Raw genomic sequence first — 24,508 nt, 5'->3', positions numbered from 1 at the left:
GCCATAGGAACACAGGAGTGATGGGAGTGATAAAGGGCCATCGGAACACAGGAGTGATGGGAGTGATAAAGGGCCATAGGAACACAGGAGTGATGGGAGTGATAAAGGGCCATAGGAACACAGGAGTGATGGGAGTGATAAAGGGCCATAGGAACACAGGAGTGATGGGAGTGATAAAGGGCCATAGGAACACAGGAGTGATGGGAGTGATAAAGGGCCATTGGAAAACAGGAGTGATGGGAGTGATAAAGGGCCGTTGGAGCACAGGAGTGATGGGAGTGATAAAGGGCCATTGGAACACAGGAGTGATGGGAGTGATAAAGGGCCATTGGAGCACAGGAGTGATGGGAGTGATGGGAGTGATGGGAGTGATAAAGGGCCGTTGGAACACAACCGGGAACATGTAATCTACTTTCTGGACTCTAGCAGACTGCATATGAATCTCAAGTGCTAGAAAATGTTTATACCCTCCAGGTTGCCCCCAAAAGCCATTTTTAAGATCAGTAAGATGGGGTTTCCATATGCAGCGCTGGTACTTTCTTGAATCTATAAATAAGTGAAAGTTATATATTATATATATTAGAAGAAATGGCACATTGATCACCTGGAACGTGGCAGCTCCTCTTTAAAGCTTAACCATGCTAAGCAACTAATGAAATTCTCCAAAAACAAGCAATTCATAGATTTGCCCACCTAAACGCATGACGCTTTCCGAGTCTCGTTGGTATGGATGGAGCCCCAGATCACACAAAACGCATTCAACGAGTTCTAGAATCTCACCGCAGCGTTTAGGGCTGTAATACAAGACGTGGACGGCGACCGCACACCACGGCGACGATAAAGTTATCAGATCGCGTGCAAACCGCGAGTTAACCCTTCGAACAATCACGGTGCTGAAGAGACTGTAACAGAGTAATACGCCAAGGTGCTCTTTGGATTTGTCTAAAATAAAATGACATTAAACATCTTCCATTCCTCACATTAAACCCGCTGAATATCGTAATACGACGCGAACAGATCTGAAGTACACGGAGTAAGAACAAAAGCAAGAAATCATTCAGGGATGCAAAGCAGAATCTGAAATTAGGAGAGAAAAGTGCAAGCTCATTTTTTTCTTAGAAGAAAAAAACACACAAAAAAAAAAATATATACAGAAAGGATTTAAAAAGGAAATTCATCAAAAGCAGCACCAAAAAAAAAGGAAGCGTGCGGCTTCTGATTCAGCATGGAACAAAAAAAAGGGAACAAATTGAGGAGACGTTCTGAAGAGCGGGTGATCCCCCGGCAACGGCGCTGCTCACGCTGACTTGTAAGAAACGTATCTATCGAGTTAGAGGCACAGAGAGAATGTCGAGAGGTTATATTTAAAGAGCGGATTTTTTGTAAAGAAAGTCCGATTTGTTTGGAGACCTCCTCTCCCTGCCCGCCGTCTCCTCCCGTTCCAGTTCCATGCTTCTTTGTGCGTTGCGATCCAGCAAGTCGCCGTCGACGATTCTCCGGAAGGATCGCTCGTCCTGCAAGTCGGAGCCGTAGGCGGAATACGAAGGTCTAGCAGACGTCAGGCCGTAAGTCAGGTCCGTTTCCATTTTTGTTCTACCGCGGCCGTGATGAGTGCCGTGGCCGCCGCTCTCCTGCGCGGCCAGGGCCAGGTCCAAGCGTTGAGGAGGCTGCTCTAAGACATCGAGGTGTAACGGTTCAGGCTTTTGTCTGTGTGGATGACCCTCTTGGGGAAACAGATATTCTCTTCTCCCATCCTCCTGCTTCTTAGGCGAGATCTGGTTTGATAGGTAAACAGACTTTAACGCGTTGGGAGGTGGCTTGCTGTGGCTGTATAAATCGGGGCCAAAATACAGACCCTGTGAGGCCAACGGAGAATGTCTGCTTTGGACTGGGGTTGACGGCCTACAGGCAGAGTTGGAAAAGTCATAGAAGTTGGGGTACTCCGGCTGGCTCTCTCTCGTTTCCATCTTTTGCTCTACGATCTGTTTCTTCCGGGAGCTCGGCATGTGCCTGCTCGGCATGCAGGAGAGGTGCTGGGGAGGACCAGGCATCATGTCAGACACTTGGTGGCCGATCTGCGTATCGATTGTTAATTCGGGAAGCCTCCTCTCCTTTAGGGACATTGTAGATACCCCCATGGCAATATCCGGCATGAACTCATTCAGAACGGGCTCTCCGCACTAGCAACAAAGGAAAGATGATACAAAAAGGTTACTTTCTGACTCTGGGAGAGCGAAGTCCTCCGCACACAGGGGCTTAATACTAAAAATTTACATCTTTCAAGAAAAAATATTTAGAGAAGTGATTCGATACCTCGAGGTTCTCCAATTATAAAGTAATAATTTGTAGAATTAACCACACATCATAATACACTTCTAGGGTTTTTTTTAGGTGTACCGATTTTACCAATTTGTGGAGAATTCTAATATTTTAAGGCGACGACGTTACATGCTTATAGTAATCATCGGTTTAAATGCTAGCTTTCGTAACCTCTTTAATGTACAACAGATCAGATCGCCAAATAAGATTTTTGAACCAACCAGAAGGATCTAACATGCAAACCCAACTAACCCTTTCCTCCCAACAGAACCTCAGCCCCAAATCCGGCGGCAGATACTGGAAGCAGAGCGTTGGGTCCTCTGTAAGAGTTTTGGAAACATATACATATACATATATACACACACACATATATATATATATATATATATATCTCTCTCTGAGGCTATATTAACGGTCACGCAATATCTTACCGCTTGCTGTTCGGCAGCCATGGCCGCTGCCGCCGCTGCTACAGTTTGCCTCCCGAGTCCGGTATTGTTAGTGCAATCAGGCGGTGCTGCTTTTACACCAGGTAAGTAGGCAAGCGGTGTAGCTTTGGGGACCGTCCTGGAGTGGAAGAGGGAATGATTGCAAGGGTATGAAAAGGAGCGGGACGGATGCTGGCTGGGCACCCTGTGTTTCCAGCTCACTTTAAACTGATTATGTATCGGGGTCACCGGGGGGTGGTAGGGGGGAGGCGGAGGGGGTAACGGTGGATGGAAGGCCACGTAAGAGTCAATGTCCGTAAACATGGTTTCAGGAGCAGGCGTGCTGTTTACGCGACATCGCCCAGGCTGTCGCACTGCTAGAAGCGGGCTTTCATCCCCAAATCGCTCATCGGGGAAGAACTTGTGGGGATTCTAAAAGGAAATAATAAGAAACAGGGGTTTGAGTCGTGTTTACATTAAAATAAAAACAAAAAAAAATACACGCTGGCAAACATATTAAAATAAAAAAGAAATAAAGGGAAAAACTGCCTGATTCAATGTACGAGACACTTTGTATTGAAGCGTCACCGTTACACCATTACAGACGAGATGCTACCAAACGAGAAAATGAAATATTTTATAGTCTGTATGCTGTGGGCACCGAGACAAAAACCTTAACATTCTGAAAGTATTTTGCGCCAGAGGAAAACGTAAAGAAATATAGTTTCATTGATCCGTTTCCCAGCAGAATATATCGTGCCTGAATACACTTCTACAGCCTTGTTACAGCGACGGGCCGGCATTAACGTAAGCGGCCATGTCTGCTAGGAAAGGGGAGTGCGAGACCCAAGTGCGCCGTATTTACGTAGCTTTTGATGTTTTATAGGGTGAAGCGGCTCTACCTGTAACAGTTCTGCCGCAGAGTCCGAAAGACTGAATTCTCGCAGGACCCGGATCTGGATCTCGTAGCTGACGGTCGCGCCCTCCCCGCAGTTTAAGGCGTACGCGCGCTGCACCTGCTCCGTGTGACGCAGCTCCTGGAGACGCCGGATCATGTCCTTCACGACACCAAGCGGAGGAACTGGGGACAAAAACAGAACCGCAGAGATTTTACGACGTCCAATATCACGGGCAGACCTACACCGCGGCAAATAAACAACTGGATCCACACGACGTCCGTGGAACTGCAGACCTGCACGCACTACTCCCCAATATCGTAATAAAGATTAAACCCCTTTTAACCCTTTCGTCATTTGAGGATTATGTTGCCATTTCAGCACTTACACCGAGGCAAACACCAACGAGCAGAATTTCAGTCTTAGGTTTGTCATTTACCGCCACATTACGTGCTGCTTCCAACTTATCTGTCTGCAAACTGCAATTAACCCACGAAATACCGAGCACAGAAAATGGGGTTTCAGGGCAATCTGTTTAAGCAATAATCAAGTGTCTAAAGTCATTTACCTGGCACCTCATTTGCTACGACAGTGGGAGGGCTGGCCTGGCTGCTGCTCATTTGCTGGTGGTTAATCATGTGACAGCACTGGGGTACCGCATTGTTAACCATATAGAGCGTGTCCGGGACGTTGGACATCCGGACCATCCTCAATCGGACCAGATCGGTCTGCTCCACCATCATCTCATCGAGCATCGACTGGAACGACAGCGAAGGGCAATTAACTCACAATCACCCTTCATGAAACAAGAAAGCTCGGCGTGCAATGCGCTGGTGACACAGCTTAAAGGCTCACACTCTAATGGAGAAAATCTCAAGCGTTAAACATAGAAGCTCATTCAATACATGATTCCCAGACGGGCGGACTGGGCAAACCCCTGAATCCTTGTGTCGTTGGCCTCATTTCGAGCTCCAATTTACACAGCGTCCATGGGATGTGTCCCTACCCGTAAACGACATGCTTCCAGTTCAGTTTACCTTGGCCTCTTCTACGTAAGGCGAAAACAGTCGCGGTCGAACATATATGCCAGCGCTCTTCTGCCGCAGCCACGCGTTTGATTTGCCCCCCTCCGAGGTCGGTAACATATCTGCAGGGGGGGTGCTTATTAAGCCTCTCTTCATCTAGACAAGCAAAAAAGAAATATATATTCACAACGGCCCAACAAAAAAACAAATATGGCGTCTCTTTCATCAAGTGCCGCCAGATGGAGCAAAACGTGTCCAGAAACAGAAACTACAATGTGTTTTACTTAAATAGATTATTATAATTTGATGAAGTAAATGTTAAGTAAATTATGGCCCCAGATGCCCTTCCTTTACACTGACATCAAAGAAAAGGACCATTCATCTAACTATATGAGGGAGAGCGACGCAGGGCACCGTCCCCATCTGACCACAATATTTAACAATTTTGTTTAGTTTGCAGCATTGAGCTCCGAGTCTCCACGCTATCTATAAGCCGATACAATACTACAGTCAGTGTCAGTCACGATGCCCACGACATAAATAATGCCCTCCGGTGGGGTTAAAGACCAAGACAAGTTCTTAGGAGATTGGTCAATTTATTAACTCCTCTAAATGGTTAATCACTTAAAAGCAAAAGGAGCTTTTAAGGAGTGTTTGTAGTTTCTATGGCAGCTTTGTGTATGTAATTTGCCCTGGAGGCAAAATTATACATGATTAAAGGATAATTAATGAGTGCTAAACCTAGAGAAGCTGGAGCAGGACCTCTAAGCTTTAGAAGAGTAATTAAATAGCATCAGAGACAAAGCATGAGATTACAATCAGACGAGGAGCCTATCCAGTCACCCTGCAAAGCACCCCTTTCTATATAATAGATTATTCCGGGTGTTTTAAACGGTCAGAACACGGCCATGCGCCCCGCGTCACTTACAGGGTCGCTCAGTACATCGCTGTTCATGGGTAGAATGTGTTCAATGCGGACGAACGGCAGCAGGGGGGATAATATCTCTCTGAGCTCCTCGATGTCCAGATCTCTCCTTTTAACTCCTCGCTTGTTGACGCTGTGAGCCGTTCCACTCAGCAGATTGGGCTCTGGGGTAAAGGGGGACGCGTTAGAGCTTCACTCTCACCCAGACTAACGGGAGAAACGGAAAATAAAACCTCACCTCTGTCCGCTATTCTTTTCATTAGCTGATACTCTCCCCACTTAATAAGGTACTTGAGTACATCTTGTTCACTCGCCTTGGGAGAAAGAAAAAGAAGTTAACAAAAAAAGAGCTGCAGACAAACCGCGTAATCGGATAAGAGACCGGAGGACGTACAGGGACGTAGGACAGCATGCCACCCTATCATCTAGACAGCTTCTATAACCAAGGAATACATATATAAACCCCCAGAGACGAAACGCCACAAAAGAAAAAATAAAAATGAAAATACTCCACTTAATAGCCCAAAAAACCCACTAAACCGGTAAATCCTGACAATGGAAATGTAACACGTATGTGCGCTCATCAGCTCGGCTCATGCAAACGCAACACGCGGTCAGCAAACTCATTATTGCGTCTGATCCGCCGGTGTCAGCAACATTTATCTATGGCGGGGGGGATCTGGAAAACTGACCCCTGTTTGGTAAGCGAATGGAACTGGGTTGGAAGCACCATATTAGACCAACCTGTCTGCTATACACAGAGAACATACGCGGCAAATACACAAAATAGCCCCAATTCAGTGGGGTAAGAAGTCTGCAGCCACGATAAAGTAACGAAAGGCAAATACCTGCAGATAGTCCGACTGGATCACGGTTAGCAAGTGGTCCTTGCTCAGTTCATAGAAGACGTCGGAAACCATGACCTGGCTGAACTCCTCACAGAGGAAATGCAAAGCTTGGCGGTGGACCCAGTTCGAGCCGTACGGCTGAGAGCTCCATTTCAAGATGGCGATTAGCGTGTCCAGAGAGATGCTCTCTGCGATAATATCTTCACAGCCTGAGAGGGAAAGAACCAAACAAAGACCAGGCGTTACAATAGCGGTTCCCACAAACAGAGCAAAGCACGGCAACAGTTTGGGTCCAATGTTTGTCTCGGCTCAGAAGCTCACAGGGTTCATTGATGAGGTAAGAATTTGATGGCGCTACGGAATTTGATGGCGCTATATAAAACAATAAATAATAATAATAATAATGAGGTCAGAGTCCTTATCGTCAGACGTCAGTTCATTGATCAATTAAGGAAAACGGTGTTTATGACCCCAAATCAGGTATAATAAGAGATCTCCCATTCTTCCTGTAAGTGGTCCTTTAAACCAAAGGGGGCCCTGATTATCTGTTTAATCTGCTTATGTGGTAGGGCCACTCATTCACAGCACGAAACTGCTGGATACTTCTACACCTCTATCATCGCATCATACAGAAACATAGAAAGTGACGGCAGATAAGAACCAGTAGGCCCATCCAGTCTGCCCAACCTCTGAGTACTTTCCTTTACTACCGGCCCTTATCCTATATCTAGCTTGGCCTTATGCCTATCCCATGCTTGCTTAAATGCCTTTACTGTATTAACATCTGCCACTTCCGCTGGAAGGCTATTCCATGCGTCCACTACCCTTTCCGTAAAGTAATATTTTCTGATGTTACCATTAAACCTTTGCCCCTCTAGTTTATGGTTGTGTCCTCTTGTTGCGGTTTTATTTCTCCTTTTAAATAAACTCTCTTCCTTTACCTTGTTGATTCCCTTTAAGTATTTAAATGTTTCTATCATATCCCCCCATCACGTCTTTTTTCCAGGCTATATATATTAAGATCCTTTAACCTGTCCTGGTAAGGTTTATCTTGTAATCCATAAACCATTTTAGTAGGCCTTCTCTGCACTTTCTCCAACATTTCTATATCCTTCTGGAGATCCGCTCTCCAGTGCTGTACACAATACTCCAAGTGAGGTCTCAGCGGTCCTCTGTACAGCGACATGAGCTCTTCCCTCTCTCTACTGCTAATACCTCTTGCTATACAACCAAGCATTCTGCTCGCATTACCTGCTGCTCCACTGCATTGTCTGCCTACAGCATATAGAGAGGCCAGAATACTTATTATAAATCAACATATACTATACTTAAGTGGGGGGAAAAAGGATCAGTTGAACATTTTCGGAAACGTCTTGAAAAAAGGAAGAAGCCATGAAAAGCGAGCGCATATTTTTAGACACACACTGGGCCGTTTCACGCAGACGAGGTTTGTTTACGAGCCCCGCTGTCTACTTCCTCCTCTTGTTTATTGAAAGGATGCTTGTGGATGTTTTTGAAGTCTGACGAACGGTTAGCGGCTGGAACCAATCTGTTCCATATGTGCGTTTGTCATTCAACATACGCCTGCGCTTAACGGGTTCCATAAAAACCAGGATTGTGCTTTTGAAACAGAGCATTACAATAATGTCTGGAATATGGAAAATAGACATCGTACGGCCCTCACAGGAAGCCCGGGAACAGTAACGAGGTCATACTCCAAGCTTCAAGCCCAGGCACAGTAACGAGGTCATACTCCAAGCTTCAAGCCCAGGCACACTAACGAGGTCATACTCCAAGCCCAGGCACACCAACGAGGTCATACTCCAAGCCCAGGCACACCAACGAGGTCATACTCAAAGCTCCGAACGTTACAGTAACATAGATCTCCGCGGGGAGAGCCTCTGGGTTCAGCGTAATTTGCCTTTGAGCTGATGGGAGATGCTTTCAATAGATCCCAGAATCTCCCAGGCATGGAACAAGGCGCTAAACCCATTCTGCTTGAATCCACCCAAAAGATAACGTCTCCAAAACATATAAAATCTAGCAAAAGCTATCTGGATAAAACCGGGCAGTAAGATCCCAACTGACACGTATTCCTACCTTGCGCAAGGATATTAAACTCCAAGAACAGCGCTATGTGATAGAGCTCCATCGCTTCCTCAGCCCGCGTCATGCTCGGCTTCCCCGCCACCAAGGCCTGGACTTCACTGAGGCTCCCAACAGATGGACTACAGTGCAAAACATAGCAGAGATCCACCACGTCCGTATACATGCAATGCAAAATGACTTTTGCGTATTTTTTTGGTATTATGGATTCATCCAGTATGATTCTAGTGGGAGTCCGTAAAGTCCGGTCGGTTATCTCTTCTCCCGTTCGGATCCGTCTCTGCAGCAAATTCCGGAAAAACGGCGAGCGAGCTGAAAGGACCGCCTTGTGAGCTCTGAGCTCCTCGTCCAAGCAGCTCTGAGCCCCAAATGTCTCCACCAGCTCAGAGTCCGACGAAAAGCTGAGGATGGCATCGTAATAGCACATGTAATCAAAGAGCCCGCGCATGTCGACGTCCAAAGAGTTCGGGGTGCCGAATTCTTCACTCAGTTGCACAAGGATATCAACGTTCTGGAATCTGGAGTCCTCGATGCCAAACTCTCCCGTGTAAAGGTAGTGTAAGAGCGCGGAGAACATAGACATGTCTATTCCAGCAGTGTTGATGTCCATGATTATTTCCGCTCCGTACTCCGGGGAAGATGAAAGTAACTTTTTAAAGAAGGGGCACCTTGCGGCCAGTATGGCACGATGTACCGGAAAGCAGGTTTCCTGGAATATTAAGTCCACATCCGTACAATATTTGTACTCGTATAGATCAGCCATGTCTTTCTGCAAAGTCCTGGCCTCCGGTCTCGCCAAGTTCGCCTGCAGCGAGAGCTCCTTTAAGGCTGCCGTGCCTTCGTATTCCTCCACCAGCGCATTCACGTCCCTGACGTCCCACCCGGACAGGAGCTCTCGCATCTGCTTGGCGTGGTCCGCAGAGCGACTCGACTTCCGCCTCTTAATGAATTTCTTCTTGAGGGTGGCCAGGCTGGAGGTTTTCTTTTTCTTGTCTTGTGGTTTCTCGTGGCCATGATCAAGGCTGTATAACTTTGATTCGTATCCGTAACCTTGATGAGAATAGGACGACGTTCCTGGAAGAGAACGACAAAGAATTTTAGTATCGCCCGCTTTTTGCGACTCTTACCGCCTCTTTTAAAGGATTCTTCCGCGTACTTTTCACCAACACTCCTAGCTCTCACATGCTTCCATTTCTTAGTGTAGCATTTGTGCGCCAAGTGGAACTTCAGCTTCAGCGACACCACTGCATATTTTATATACCTCCAAAAATGTGTTTCTTAAATATTTTTAGATATTTAATATGATTTAAAATGCAAAAAAACCCAGAAACTTCTCCGAGGAATCTCTAGGAAAGCAATGTTGATGCAATCGCGATGCGTGTGGACGACGCGCCCAAGCAACCATAATTGCGAGCAATAAATAGATCTGCCGTTCAGAGCGAACCGCTCATTATTCTCCGTAACAGATGCCGGGAGTTTCTCGAAACGCTAGCGCCGAGCACTCAAGGGGTTACGATGAACGATAATTACAGGGCAGACTCGCAGGAATGCGGTTTCACAACGCAGTCATCGGCGACGGATACCGAATGACCGGTTCAATGCCTGAAGATGTTTAGCTTTGAGCAGGATCCCCCTCGCCCGGTTCTTTTACGTTATACACTACTTGTACAGCGCTAGGGAACACGATGGCGCTACAGAATAAAGAAAAATAATAACGTTACCTATAAAGGTCTGTTGCGCCTGCGAGTTTCCCCCTACCCTCGGGGAACACGAGTGAGGGTAGTTGGAGGCATTCGCACCCATGTCGTTAGTCACGCAGGCATTTTGCCGGATGGCTCGTTAAAGTGCATTCCCACATCGCCTCGTCGGCCTTCAATCGGGGCTGGCGTGCGGACGTCTGAAACATTTCTGAAAAAGAGCATATGCTTAGAAAAAAAAAGGAGGTAAACCGACGACAAGCAGAGATTAACTATAAAATATACAGTAATTATATATATATATATAATCTATATTAAATATTGATATAAAGGGGTTAATATATAAAACTTTTCTTTTTACCCAAGTTGCCTATTTTGTCCCATATTATAACGTTTTAGGCCATTTGTGTCTCGCTCTGTTATCTGACCCCGATCTACTAAACATGATCGGTCTCAATCACTCAGTCGGACTCGCTGACTAATGAAAGCCTATGGAGGAACGGACTTCATTAGCATCGCCATAAAGCATCGGCTCAGTGCGGTGTTTGAGCCGGGAAAGTCACCCAAAATATCACACGACTGACAGCAACGGCGGCTCCAGTTTATTGGGACAAAACAAGAAAAACAGGTATTTCACACTTTGGGGAGGAATTCCAAGGAAGAAAAGAGGAAAAAAAGAAAAAGGCTGTTTGGAAACCAAACATATATTTATACATTTATTATGAATTCATTTACTTCCTGAAACTACAACGAGGCAGAAAGTACTAAATCCTTCCTCGGAAAACAAAATATCTCACGGAATTATAACAATTCAAACATTTTAGCTGCAAAATAGCTGACAAAGAATTAGAGGTTTTAATCCCCACAACATTTTCCGTATAAACAGAAAATCCCCGTTAACGCTCATCAGACAAATTTGGCAACCGGCGAGCCGATTCTCTGCCCCGACAGGACTCCTCGTCCGGAAATCGGTGCTGGAAAGCGCATCATCGCCATACGAACACGCCTCCAAAACATGCCGGCAGATCGGCCCCATCCGGCCCCCATCTAGTCGGCCGTTTCTCCTGCTGTAAAGACTCAAACCTTAATCAGTCGTTGGTCTCGTCTTAGATTCAGGAGCCGTATGTCTATCCCACGCGTGTTTAATACCCTCACTGTATTACCCTCTACCACTTCTGCTGAGAGGACGTTCCACTTATCTACCAACCTCTCTATAAAGTAAAAAAAAAACTAGCTTAACAAAAATAGCCAATTATAATACTTGGTTACAGTTATACATTACAATAGTATGATTCTGGGCGCATGCAGCCCTTAATTGGAGCGTCTGTGCGTACGGCATACATTATTTCCGAATGATCTGCTTCCTTTATGTAATTAAGATTTTCTGTCCATTCATACGGATCTTATAATTAGGACTTTGTGCTTTTCTGGTATTTTTTTATGCCCTATACATTAAAAAAGCCACTCAGGCCATCTAGCCTGTACATGCTATAAAGATCGGTACTCGACACAGACTAATACGGGGGCTTTTTATCTGAAGCAGAGAAAAACACAAGAAATCGACCCCGATCTTAGACGTTTATACCCGTGACAAGCGTTTAACCTCTTGGGAGCCAGATGTTTAGCAAAGAAAAGCAAAGATGAAATGGAAATAAACGTGAACTGCGTGACTGTGATATACGGCGGGCGTCTCCAACACACGGCGTTAAGAGCCTCTGAGACAGAAGAAGGGGGTCACAGCCCCGCAATCCAACGTGATTAGTTCAAATAATGAACAAAGACTTTCACCCCCGGCGCGTTCCGCTCTATTAGTACTTTTATTTAACAGAATCCACTTGCGGGCGAAGCGAGGGTTCGGCGTCTGGGAGGGCAGGCTTGTTATGGGGTACACAGAGGGATGACGAAGGCCGCGCACCATGAGGGCGCGCTTGGTATCACCTTCTGCCGAAACCATTAGAAGAACTGTGTGTGTCTGGCATAGACTGGGAGGCGCTGGGAAGCACCAGGCCCCACCATCGGTCTTCCGAGACCCCAACACACCTCAGCCACTCACAAGGGATGATATGTGGCTCGCACATCCATCTCCCACCGAGAGACACGCCAACACCGGCAGGGGAGAGGTGGAAGCGCTACGGCATGCGTTGGTGCCGAGTATCTACCGACTACGACCCAAACCAGCGAGCGCCGCGTCAATAATTAACTCGATACGCAAACGAGCCGCGGCGATAACCAAATCCACAGCAACCGACATCGAGAGCTAACGAGCACATTTACATACAATACAATCAACCCACAGTCTAAATCGTAAAACATCATTTCTACGCCTCGGAGAATGCAAATTTGGGGCTTTTTAGTATTTTGTTCTATTCATTTTCTTCTCATAATAAAAGACAGTATACCGGGACTGGTCACCTAAACAGCGCGACGGCAGAACAAGTAGAAAGCCGCCGCTGCGCTGCCTGAATTATAGATCAAGCGGCAACGGCGGTTACTTTGTTGATTCTGAGCGATGACATCACCAGGTCGCCCTTTTTCTAACTTTCCTCCATTTCTTTTATATGATCATTTCGGGCACAGAGCAGATGCCTTTAAAGTGACCGCGCAGAGCTTGACACATACGAAGCGCTGCGCCCCGCGTGTAAAGGGTTAAACCGGATCAGTCATTCTGCGTTACTCATTGACATGAACAGAAATAATGCGTTAATACAAAAAAAAAAACACGGAAATCTCGTTAATCTCAGCTCATTTTACCAAGTCCTGCAGGAATGAACCGGATTCTGACCCAAATAGTTCAATAATTAAATGATTACAGATGAAACAGGAGACACGCCGCCCGTCCGTCTGTCCGTCTGTCTGTCTGTCCGTCTGGTAACGTCGCAAGGAACCGAACGCACAGCTAATTAACCGTATAAAGCACAGCACAATAAACGGGGAAACACCACGGATTATAGGATACGCAGTCATTACTATACTATATACCGTATAGATTGTAAGCTTGCGAGCCGGGCTCTCTCCACCAAATGTATCGGTTTGTCTTAGTCTGTCAATCCTCGTCTTGTCAGACCCCTTGAATTTATGTATTGTATTAAGCGCTGCGTAAAGGATAATAATAATAATAATACATGTAACGATAATGAGTGGATTTATGTTACTTTCATACAGAGGAACAACCGCACATTCACTTACCCTATATATATATATATATATATAAACACACACACACTACTATTCAAAAGTAGAAACTGAGGAAATTTCTGGCTGTAGCAATCGCAAAAGGGTTTCTAACCATCAATTTTGACTTAACCTTGGATCAGAGAACACAACGTGCCATTGGAACACAGGAGTGATGGGAGTGATAAAGGGCCATTGGAACACAGGAGTGATGGGAGTGATAAAGGGCCATTGGAACACAGGAGTGATGGGAGTGATAAAGGGCCATTGGAACACAGGAGTGATGGGAGTGATAAAGGGCCGTTGGAGCACAGGAGTGATGAGAGTGATGAAGGGTCTCTGTACGTCTATGAAGAGATTCCATTAAAAATCAGCCGTTTCCAGCTACAATAGTCATTTACAGCATTAACCCCGTCTGCGCCTGATTTCTGACCCATTTCAAGTTATTTTAATGGGGAACTTTACGAAACAAGGAACTAAGTGACCTCAAACTTTTCGTCGGTAGCGTGTAATATATATAAATATGTCTTGCAGGCTGTACTGTGGAAACATCACCTCCCAGTAATGTTTCTTACACAGCCGCCCCAAGACAGTCAACTCCAGCGCCCGGGCGACACAGCCGCCCCACGACAGTCAACTCCAGCGCCCGGGCGACACAGCCGCCCCACGACACTCAGCCCCAGTGGCCGGGCGACACAGCCGCCCCACGACACTCAGCCCCAGCGCCCGGGCGACACAGCCGCCCCACGACAGTCAGCCCCAGTGCCCGGGCCACACAGCCGCCCCACGACAGTCAGCCCCAGCGCCCGGGCGACACAGCCGCCCCACGACAGTCAGCCCCAGCGCCCGGGCGACACAGCCGCCCCACGACAGTCAGCCCCAGTGCCCGGGCGACACAGCCGCCCCACGACAGTCAGCCCCAGTGCCCGGGCGACACAGCCGCCCCACGACAGTCAGCCCCAGTGCCCGGGCCACACAGCCGCCCCACGACAGTCAGACACAGCCGCCCCACGACAGTCAGCCCCAGTGCCCGGGCGACACAGCCGCCCCACGACACTCAGCCCCAGTGCCCGGGCCACACAGCCGCCCCACGACAGTCAGCCCCAGTGCCCGGGCCACACAGCCGCCCCACGACAGTCAGCCCCAGTGGCCGGGCGACACAGCCGCCCCACGACAGTCAGCCCCAGAGCCCGGGCGACACAGCCGCACCACAACAATCAGCCCCCAGCGATACAGCCGCACCACAACAATCAGCCCCAGTGCCAGGCGACACAGCCGCCCCACGACAGTCAGCCCCAGTGCCCGGGCCACACAGCCGCCCCACGACACTCAGCCCCAGCGCCAGGCGATACAGCCGCACCACAACAATCAGCCCCAGTGCCTGTCAGTATGTGGGGGCCGCAGGGTATCACTATGCCCCGGGGCTGACAGAGGTTACAGGCCGCAGATGCTGCACAACCTCTTGCCACCAGAAGCTCAGAGGAGTGAGGCTGCTGCTGGCGATAGGTTACCCCGATGCACATCCCGCGGGCACTGGCTGGTGTGCGGGTTGAAGGGTTAAATGAAGGGTCGGGGTTCCCCGGGATCACCTCGGCTGGAAGGCCCTGCGCTTATACCCCAGGGGCCAGGGTGGAGCTGGGAGCCCGGCCTCTGACCCGGGGTATCAGTAAATATCCCCTCCCCCCCACAGCCGGGCATCAGCGGACCGGCCGGCTCGTCACTTACTCCTGGGCGGCTCAGTACGTGCAGACAGCTTGCGCCGCTCCGGTGTGCTCCCCGCGGCCGTGCTCCTTCTCCCGGCGGTGCTGATACGCGTCGCTCGGTTATCCCTCAGATCCCCGCAGCCGCCATCTTGTTTCTCTCCCCTCCCTCAGACCTCCGGCTACGTCACCGGGGAGACGGCGCGCGGCGCGGGCACGCAATCAGACGTCAGGCCCGCCTATCTATGGTTGACGTCACGCTAGCTCATGATGCTCGGGTTGATGATCCCGGAGATTCTAATCCTCAGGTAGATCCAGTGGACCCAGGGTGGTGATCCGACGGATCCAGTTTAAATCCTATAGAAACCCTATATATTCTGTAGATCCGGGCTAGTGATCTTATAACTCACATCATGTGGATCCCAGGCTAGTGATTTTATAACTCCCACATAGATCCCATCAATCCAACGCTAGTGACCCCACAGCTCCGGTATAGATCCTGTAGATCCCACCCTCATTATCCTCCGGTTTTCATATAGATCATCTGGATCCAGACTACGATCCCTATAACCCCCATAAAGATACTTTCAATACTAATGATTTTTTAGTTCCCGTATGGATCCAGTGGATCCCCATACAGATCAGTATCCCAAGCCAGTAATCATGTGGCCTCCATACATTATGTACAATTGCTAACGCTTAATTAGCGTTAATTAAAGAACGATGGTGATTGTTACAGTGCGGCGTTGCCTCCACCGCGTCCACAGATCTCACGGCAGAACGTGAACTAAATACACAATTTCCCAACTTTAGATCCTCCTCTCCCAGTAACCGTACGGGAGCATTCATAGGGGATCTCCAATCACCATGGAAACCAATGGAACTGTAACCGCACAATATAAACCGACACAATGTATCAATATGGTTATGGTTCTCAGTTGGGTCAGAATGGGAGCCCTCGAGTTCTGTTGGACCTTGTGGGTCTCCTGTCTCGGCAGTTGAGGTGGTCTTCTCTGTTGACCATGAGACTGGGGGGTGCAGGTGGTCGTCCAGTCCGTCAGTCAGTCCGTCCCTCAGTCTAGTCAGTCCGTCAGTCAGTCCGTCCCTCAGTCTAGTCAGTCCATCAGTCAGCCCGTCAGTCGTATTCAATTTCACAGGATTTTGGGTCAGCTCACCATCTGTTGATTAGATGACTTGGCTTTGTTGAGCCGGAGCCTTCCTTCATTTTGACATAAGTAGTAGTAGACAGCGATCCTCTCTGCCTGTTGAGTTGAGCTGTAGTCGAGCCGACAGCTCCAGCCGTGAGCAACAAGACGGGACTCAACGTAATCCGGAGTGAAGACGTCCACGACGAGCGTCTTCGTTCCCGACGATCCCTTCGCTCTGTTTTGATTAAGCAGCTGCTGCAGCTCCTCGTACATAACAAGTCCTTAATTATTTGGGGGAAATGAATCCCATGTGTGCTTTTATTAATCCCCAATGCGGGCCAAACATTTGTTTACTTTTTGGTATTTTTCAGCGGCGCATTATATATTTCTGTCTAATTTCCATTTCGTTCTTGGACTGTCTGCCCAACCCAAGAGTGGAACGTAATATAAAAACCTCCAATTAACATGAATGTGTTCGTAATTAGCATTACGGGGAAGGGGTAGCCCGCTAGCCGCTCTCCGGGTCCCGGTGAACCACAGGTTCCAAGTAATTCTAAGACGTTACACCTGGACATCATGATTGTCCCAAGCGGCTTTTGGGTTCCTTTGTGCACCTCATGACATCACGCGGGGTTCAGACCTCTCAGCTGGCCCGAACACAATGGTGGTTGTGTTGTAGAGTCGGAAGAAGCAGATTTCAGCATTGCACATGCGCAGCCGCCAGCAGTACTACGGTTTGTGATGCCGGTCGGGGCAGCTGGGAAGTTGGACTTACAATTCGGACTACAGAAGGTAAGGAGGGCTCTGCTCAAAGAGCTTACAATCTAGAAGTACAAACAGACAGGGTAGGGGTCCTACTGTGGAAAGAAGATGGAAAGGAGATGCGAAGGGTGGAGATCACAAGAACCACCGGAGCGGGTAGGGAAGAGTTAGGGGGTTCAAAGCCCCTTTGACCGCGCCCGTAGAATTCATTTAGCCCCCCCCCATTTATCTTATATACGGGCCACAACGCCGTCTTAAAATTAGCGAGCGATTTATCTGTTCAGCCCGAATCTGTTATTCGTATTAATGCTCTTCCGTGGAATATTTCTATTTTTATACCGCCGAGGATTGGCGACGTGACCTGAATGCTCGCATCGCGCTGAAAGTAATAGAGGCCGCTGAGGATTCAGAGATGACGGGAATATGAGCCGACGGGGAGAAATGCGCTGTCGGGTCCTGCTGGAGAAGACAAATATGTTTTCTTTTTGTCCAGAAAAAAAAGGAGGTTGTGGTCAGGAGCAGAAATATGCAGAATGGTTTGGGTGAAGGAACGTTCTCCCGACACATCTGGTTTGTTGCAGGGACCTGGACGGCGTTCCGGCCAAACAGCTGTTTTAGGTTTGTTTTTGTAAATCAGCATCCAGTCGATTAAAGGGATTCTTCAGCCATCATGCGCGAAGCATGTCATATGATAGCTGAGAGGTCTGGTTTTTCGGGGTGACCTCCTTACAAATACATGGAGGGGATTCTACTTAATGTTTGGAAGCTGCAGCTTCTCCCTGAGGTAAGTATGTTTTTGGAGAAGCAATATAAAAGTACTTCTAAAGTTGTTTTCATGTGCATTGTTTGGTTAGGGGGTCCCCAGAGCTGGGGAAGGTAATTGGGGGGACGGGGCTGGACTTCTAAGATGATGTCAGAGACCATAGAGGTAGGGGGGGTCTGGCCGGGACAGAGATATCCAGACCTGTCGATCCCAGGGCAGATCAGGAACAGGACACTATTCCCCAGAAAGGGGAGACCCTCTAAGAGTGGAGAGCATCGTCCTTCTGACACTGACGGTGTCTCCTCACACCAAGAATACGACACTTAAAGGAGAACACAGCTATTTATTTTTCATTGCTAGTATCGGATTACAAGTAAGTTTAAGACATATTGCACGTTTTTCTTTTTTACCCCAGTTGTCCTTTTTGCCCCATAATATGTTATATTCTTGCTCTGTTATCTGAGCCCCAATCTACTAGACAAACACCCCAACTCCTTATCATACTGCCTGTGGGGAAATATAGAATGACCTTGTCTTAATCACATAGTTGGACTCTCTGACCAATTAAAGTCTATGGAGTAACGGACTTCATTAGCTTTGCCATAAAGCATCAGCTCAGTGTGGTGTTTGAGCCGGGATACATTTAGCTAAAACCAGTTTTTTGCCAACATCGAGCGAAATCACATTGTCAGCAGGGATGAACTTTGTGGACCTAAATTACATTCTCTGGGGTGTTCAGGCAAGAGTTTGACCCCCCTCTGAATCTTCAGCAAGCTCCAAGCATTGCTTTAGATTTGGGTAAAAGACACCACCTTGTGGTGACCAAATATCTTAAAAACGTCTGTCTGTAATGTAAGGAAATATTTACTTTACTGACGGTGGTAGATACACGGAAGGGCCTCCCAGCAGAAGTGGTAGAGGGTAATACACTGAGGGTATTAAACATGTGTGGGCTAGACATACGGCTCCTGAATCTAAGACGAGACCAACGACTGATTAAGGTTTGAGTCTTTACAGCATAAAAACATGCGACTAGACGGGGGGGCCGAATGGGGCTGATGTGCCGTGAAATCCTAACTTCTACCCCTGGCAATTTGGGATGCTGGCGGGCAGGAGGTAGTGTGTCACTCAGACTGGCAGCGCTACTGTGTATGCCTTGCATTCTTCAAGGTCACATACACCATTGAATGACATCAGGATTGTGACCCCGAATCCTGCTGTCCCGTTGAGGTCTACCTGTGCCACGCTTTTCTGGACAGCTGGATAGAGGACTGTGCTGCACAGAGCAGGACAGTTGGAAGGTTTCTATCCACGTAGCATGTTAACCACTATGGTATCTCCAGTGTGTAGAAGATCTCCTCCGTTATCATGGCCGCTCTCCCAGTTCTTTGAGAAATCTGTAAGTAATCACAGTTGATCAGGGAAACGACACCAGCTGATCTCCGATCCACCAGCTCATTAACATTATTTGTCTATAGTCTCTGCAAAGAGTCACTTCACTACCCAATGGAGACCGTTCTGAAATGGTGACTGGGCAGCGCCAAAATACTTCTCCCACGTCGGCCGCGGCCAACATCCCCTCATGCCCACTGAGTCCTTTACACATACATCTGACTACCTCTGCTGCGCCAACCGAGGTCGTGGCTAGCGAAGGGCTACGTAAGAACTAATTAAGAACATCTGGATTTCAGGGGTACAAACGTTTCCTAATATTTTCACAATGGGCCAACCAGCGGAGACTTCCCTTGGCCGTGTTAGCATTAAACTGCTATGTGTAGGGAGCTCTTATCTGTCGTCTGTATACCAGACCAAGCCACAAACCGCTGCTCTGGACCATCTCATGATCAATTATGGTGAAAACCCAATGTGCCAATCCAATTGACTGCGAGCAGCAAACGAGATTACCCACGATCTGCCCCGGCTCCTTTCATCTTCACTCACAGTCTGTGCTGATTAGATGAAGGAGATAATGATCGGCGTGTCCCCGGCAGCTCTATAAACGGTGGCGTTTCCATGGATGGGTCGGTCGTTCTCAGGCTCCGCCTGACTCCATCACTTGGTTTGAATCTACTTAGTTCCCACGTCAAGGAGACCCCTGTTCCTCTTGCTTCCTGAGAGCTAACACAAGCGCAGAAGCCAATATTGCCCCGTGTCGTCTACTCCATCTCCCTGTCAACCCGCCACCCCAGGGGCAAACATGACTGGCATACAGAAAGTCTTCTTCAAGGTGTCTCCTCGCCCAATCCACGCAATGATACAGAAAAGATTTACTAGCATTCATAGCAAACCACCCAAAGGAAAAGTTGGTCCAATCGTAAGTTTGTATTTAATATTCTTCCCTTCGTTTTCTTATATACGCAATATTTATTGTAATTTGTATACACATTTCCGGCAGATCGGCCCCATTCACCTGCTGTAAAGACTCAAACCTTAAGTCAGTCGTTGGTCTTGTCTTAGATTCAGGAGCCGTATGTCTATCCCATGCATGTTTAAATCCCGTCTCTGGATTGGCCTCTACCACTTCTGCTGGGAGGCTGTTCCACTTATCCACCACCCTCTCAGTCAGTAAAGTAAACCTTCCTTTCATTACATTACCCACATTTTATTTTATAGACTAATTTGGGTGATTAAATTGTTATCCAGATTGACTGATGTATACAGTTAAAGAATTGTCAACCAAGAGCTTGCAATCCAAAAAACTTCTGACTGATATTAGAACGATCAGCCTTTAAGCTTTAATTACGTTACATTTATCTACTGAATATTTGTAATAAGAAACAAGATTGATTTAGCATGCAGAAGAGCATTTTGTGCTGACAAAAGTAATAATAATAATAACAATAATACTCATTTTATTATAATTATATTAAGTTTAATAATAATAATGATTTTATTGCACATGAATTCTCTATAAAAAATGTTTTTTTTTCATGAGACATCAGACATTCCAAGTGTACCTTTAGGAAACACAATTACGCCTATGAAATCACTAGGTTAAATATTTCTTAGGTTTTAGTGTTTTGCTCAAACTTCCCCATCTCTATCCATATTTGAATAAACACACTGCTACATTGTTTTTTTTTGTATGTAATTAAAGGGTTAATTCCCTTTTTGCATTTTTTCCTGGCACCGATCTGGAATATTTTTTTTTATTTATTTAATATCTAATAATGTAATAATGCAGCACGCACATGATATGAAGATATATAAAAACGCTGTCAGAAGACTAATATCTCACTAATGAGACCCCTCTCCCCAAAAGACCTCGCGGTGCGTAGCATTGGGGTCTACTTACTAAACGGAGTGTTTGCAGGACAGTTGTGTTCCAGGTCTTTCTGGTCACCGGTAAGTAATGCATAGTTAAAATAGCGAGACTTCTTAACACATTAAATCATCCATTATTCAGGGCCAGCTCAGCCTTTGCCAAACCTCCATTTAGTGAATAAACCCCATTGTTGATATCTGATGTTTCTCCTTTTGCAGCTTGATTTCTCCGTGACCCCCTTGTCTCTTTTCCCAGCCCACGCCCCCCCCCCACTCCGTGTCCCTCACGCATCCCACATAACATTTACATTAAGTGCACATGTATGAATATTCTGTGGCCCTCTTGTGGGTAACATGGCGTGGAGCTGTTATGCAGACTTACCATTACAATCGCTAGATTTCCTCTCTTCTGGGTCGCAGCTCAGCCATCCTTTTATCTTTCCCATGAATTGTTCTGTTTTCCACATTTTTCCTGCCCTGTCAGCCATGCCACAAAATCACCATAACTACCCCCCCCTCGTACAGCCGCTCATTAGTCTTCCATAATATTGTTCCACTAATTAACGATTTTCCCAGATCGTCTGATTCTCTCGCTTAAGCAATTGTTCAGAATGAACGCTTATAAAACATTCCGAATATTTGATAACTAGGGATCCATCCCCTATTGCTGCGCTGTTAACCTGTCTAACCTCACTGCTGGTATTCATTATAACAACCCCTTACTAACCTAATAGCTCACTGGAGCATTAACCCCTCTAGATTGTAAGCTCCCAAGCACAGGACCTTTAATGTGGTATATTTCCCGTATGTCTCTCATTTACAAGCCAATTAAATGGTGCGTTACTGAAAGCAAGGGGTAAATATAGAAATATGGACCACATAGGTGGCTTGGGTGACCCCACATAACAGATTGCAAGCTCTTTAGGTCAAAGTGAGATATTCTGTGGCCAAAATGAACATACACTGTAGCTAAGGCCGGCTGGCCTGGGGGTAAGGGGGCAAATGTGTAAGTGGTGTGAGAGGGGCTGTGTGTTAGTGACTATGAATAAGCGTATGAATGTGTATGTGCGTGGAATGAAGCATGAATGTGTAAGTTCATGTAAGCGTGTGCACATGTGTGCTAGTGTGGATGTTAACGGGGGCAAGACGCTGATGGGGCCACTTGACTTTACTTGCCCCCAGGGCCAGAAAGTGGGCAGCCTCCCCCGGACTGTAGGCAATGTTGGGACTATATTACAAAGATCTGCAGTATATTGTAGATTAAAGAATGACTTTTGTATTATTCCTTTTCTTATTTCCTAGGAAACGGTCTTTGGGCTGACTGTGTTTGCACTGGGTCTTCTGACACCCGCCGGATGGATTTTACTGCATCTTCCAGAGCAGCGAAGTCACTAGAATACCCGCGACATATGACTCCCGGATCTCCTTCTCCCCCGAGATAAAACAGCCCCCACTGAACAACATCGTCTTTAGAAAACACCTTTAATGTTCTAAACTATATACAGTAACAGACCCGAGTCCATCAAGTTAAACCCTCCTCCCTCCCTGCTTTTGATTGACAAAAAAACTGAATTGGGCAATTTAATTGAATTTTTGGTGGAAAATTCCTTCTTGACTCCAAAAAGGCAACCCGGATTCTTCTTGGATTTGTGTATAAAATGCTTGTAAAACCAATACGTCGTTGATCTTGAAGTGGGTCCATGCAGCCACCGCCACCTTTTTGTAAGAAAAACCCCCAAAAAACATTAAAACTGTTAAAATATACATCAAATTAGACACCCTTTAAATGCCAGCTTCTTATAGCACGTATAGAAAAGGAATTTCAGTATGATCAGAGATTGTGGCTTTTACACCAATTCCATTTTTTGATGATTTTCCAAAATATTTGAATTAGGTAAATTAATAAAATCATTAAATAGTAGTTGTTGTTTTTTTAGAGATTTTCATGCAAGATTTTTAATGTTGTAAAGCAGTAATAACCACAAATATAACATTGCAAGTCTTAATATATATATATTATTTATCTTTATTGCAATTTCATTTTAAAACAGCATGCGCTGCTTTTGGCCCATTTCTTCCAAGTTCGATCGTTGGCCGACTATCAGTGATAGTGATAAGAAAATAAACATGTTGTTTTTGATCAGCCATCCTGTGGAAAGTCACTTTTTTGTAATTGCATTGATCTTCTGGGAAATAGAGGGAGCCGTGGGAAGGAGAGGCGAGTGAGGCAGCTGTGAGGGGTCGCCCGCTGCCTGATAAGCAGCTGCAGGACCGGTTGGGGCGATCGTGGATCTCCCTAAACGGTCCGACATTAAGGGAGCAGGGCTCTTCAGACCTCAACTTCCCTGCTCCCTATCACTGTGCGCCGCCAACAGATTTAGTGATGTCATATCCCAAGGCGTGGCGTCACTCGCTGTGCGCGGCAGACCTTGTGCTCCCACAAGTCACTGGGGTATAGAGGCTTGCTGCTGAGACTCTGGTCTCGGACTTGAATTGTTCTATAAACCCCAAGACATTTGGTAGGAAAGCAAAATCTAAAGGAGTGAAATTAGTTTTCAGATAATTATTGATTGGGATGGGGGATGGGATTCATGTCATGCTCGGGGGCCGGAGGGCCAAAAAGCAAAAACTAAGCATTCATCAGATAATTTGCAGGATTAAATTATTCTCTGTAACAACCAATTCATCGCCATGCCAACAAATAGGTGACTGTGCATCAGCCCAATGAAATTAAGATAAATTAATTATACGTTGAATTAATGATAAAGAGCTCTGCCTTTTATTGCCTTCCCCTTATCTGTATCTGTCAATCTCTGGAATCAGTGTAACTGTATATATCAAAGCCTTAACAGGAATACACAAGTAAATACATGAGGGATGTCTGCTTTCTATTAACACAAACTGGGAAGGGAAACACAGAACCTGCCGGCAGATCGGCCCCATCCGGCCCTCGTCTAGTCACCCGCTTGTCTTGCTGTAAAGACTCGGGAGAGAAGAAACCATTTTTGAATTATGTAAAGGTTTGTCTCATTAGTGATTTTTGAGGAGAATACGTAATGGTCATGTGATAAAAAAGCAGGCACTGATTGGCCTACGTGGGAGGTTTCTAAACGAGCTGCCCTTGAGACTCTCGAAATATTAACCTTTTTAATCATGAAGATTCTATGTAGCGTCTCACAAATTGTGTTACCCAAATGGCTGTAATACCCGTCATCATGGAAACCTTCTTTTGTTATTATTTAAAGATACACTTAGCTGAGTCACCAGTATTCAAGCAGGGATATCAACCATAACATACTGGGAGCAAAAGCACCGACTGAGAGTCTTATATATGATCCCAGTGGGGGAGAATAGGAAGGAGTCAGACTGTGTGACCCCGAGAATCTGCCCCTTCACCCCGAGACTGGGGCAAAAACCCTGAGACTCAGGGCCAAACCTTAAAGGTTCTTGGCATTA

The 24,508-nt window shown here is 46.7% G+C and overlaps 1 protein-coding gene and 1 long non-coding RNA gene across 2 annotated transcripts; one reads left to right on the top strand and one right to left on the bottom strand.

The window, feature by feature from the left end:
• Positions 1 to 1,247: 1,247 nt before the first annotated feature.
• On the bottom strand, positions 1,248 to 15,298 carry BTBD7 (BTB domain containing 7). Its single transcript, XM_053474723.1, has 11 exons — positions 15,141 to 15,298; positions 10,269 to 10,455; positions 8,542 to 9,621; positions 6,442 to 6,650; positions 5,832 to 5,907; positions 5,597 to 5,757; positions 4,681 to 4,824; positions 4,212 to 4,401; positions 3,650 to 3,828; positions 2,751 to 3,179; positions 1,248 to 2,180 (listed from the first exon to the last, which is right to left on the bottom strand). The coding sequence occupies exons 2-11, from the start codon at positions 10,348 to 10,350 to the stop codon at positions 1,365 to 1,367; spliced, it is 3,366 nt and encodes a 1,121-aa protein (XP_053330698.1). The 5' UTR covers positions 10,351 to 10,455; positions 15,141 to 15,298; the 3' UTR covers positions 1,248 to 1,364.
• Positions 15,299 to 19,919: 4,621 nt separating this feature from the next.
• LOC128504619 (uncharacterized) lies at positions 19,920 to 22,529 on the top strand. The gene is made up of 2 exons (XR_008355475.1): positions 19,920 to 20,102; positions 22,355 to 22,529. It is a non-coding gene; the product is annotated as an uncharacterized LOC128504619 (long non-coding RNA).
• Positions 22,530 to 24,508: the final 1,979 nt, after the last annotated feature.

This window comes from Spea bombifrons, chromosome 9 (assembly GCF_027358695.1).
Source record: "Spea bombifrons isolate aSpeBom1 chromosome 9, aSpeBom1.2.pri, whole genome shotgun sequence".
NCBI lineage: Eukaryota > Metazoa > Chordata > Amphibia > Anura > Pelobatidae > Spea > Spea bombifrons.
The sequence above is the reverse complement of the archived record's forward strand: the minus strand, read 5'-3'. Positions and strand labels throughout refer to the sequence as shown.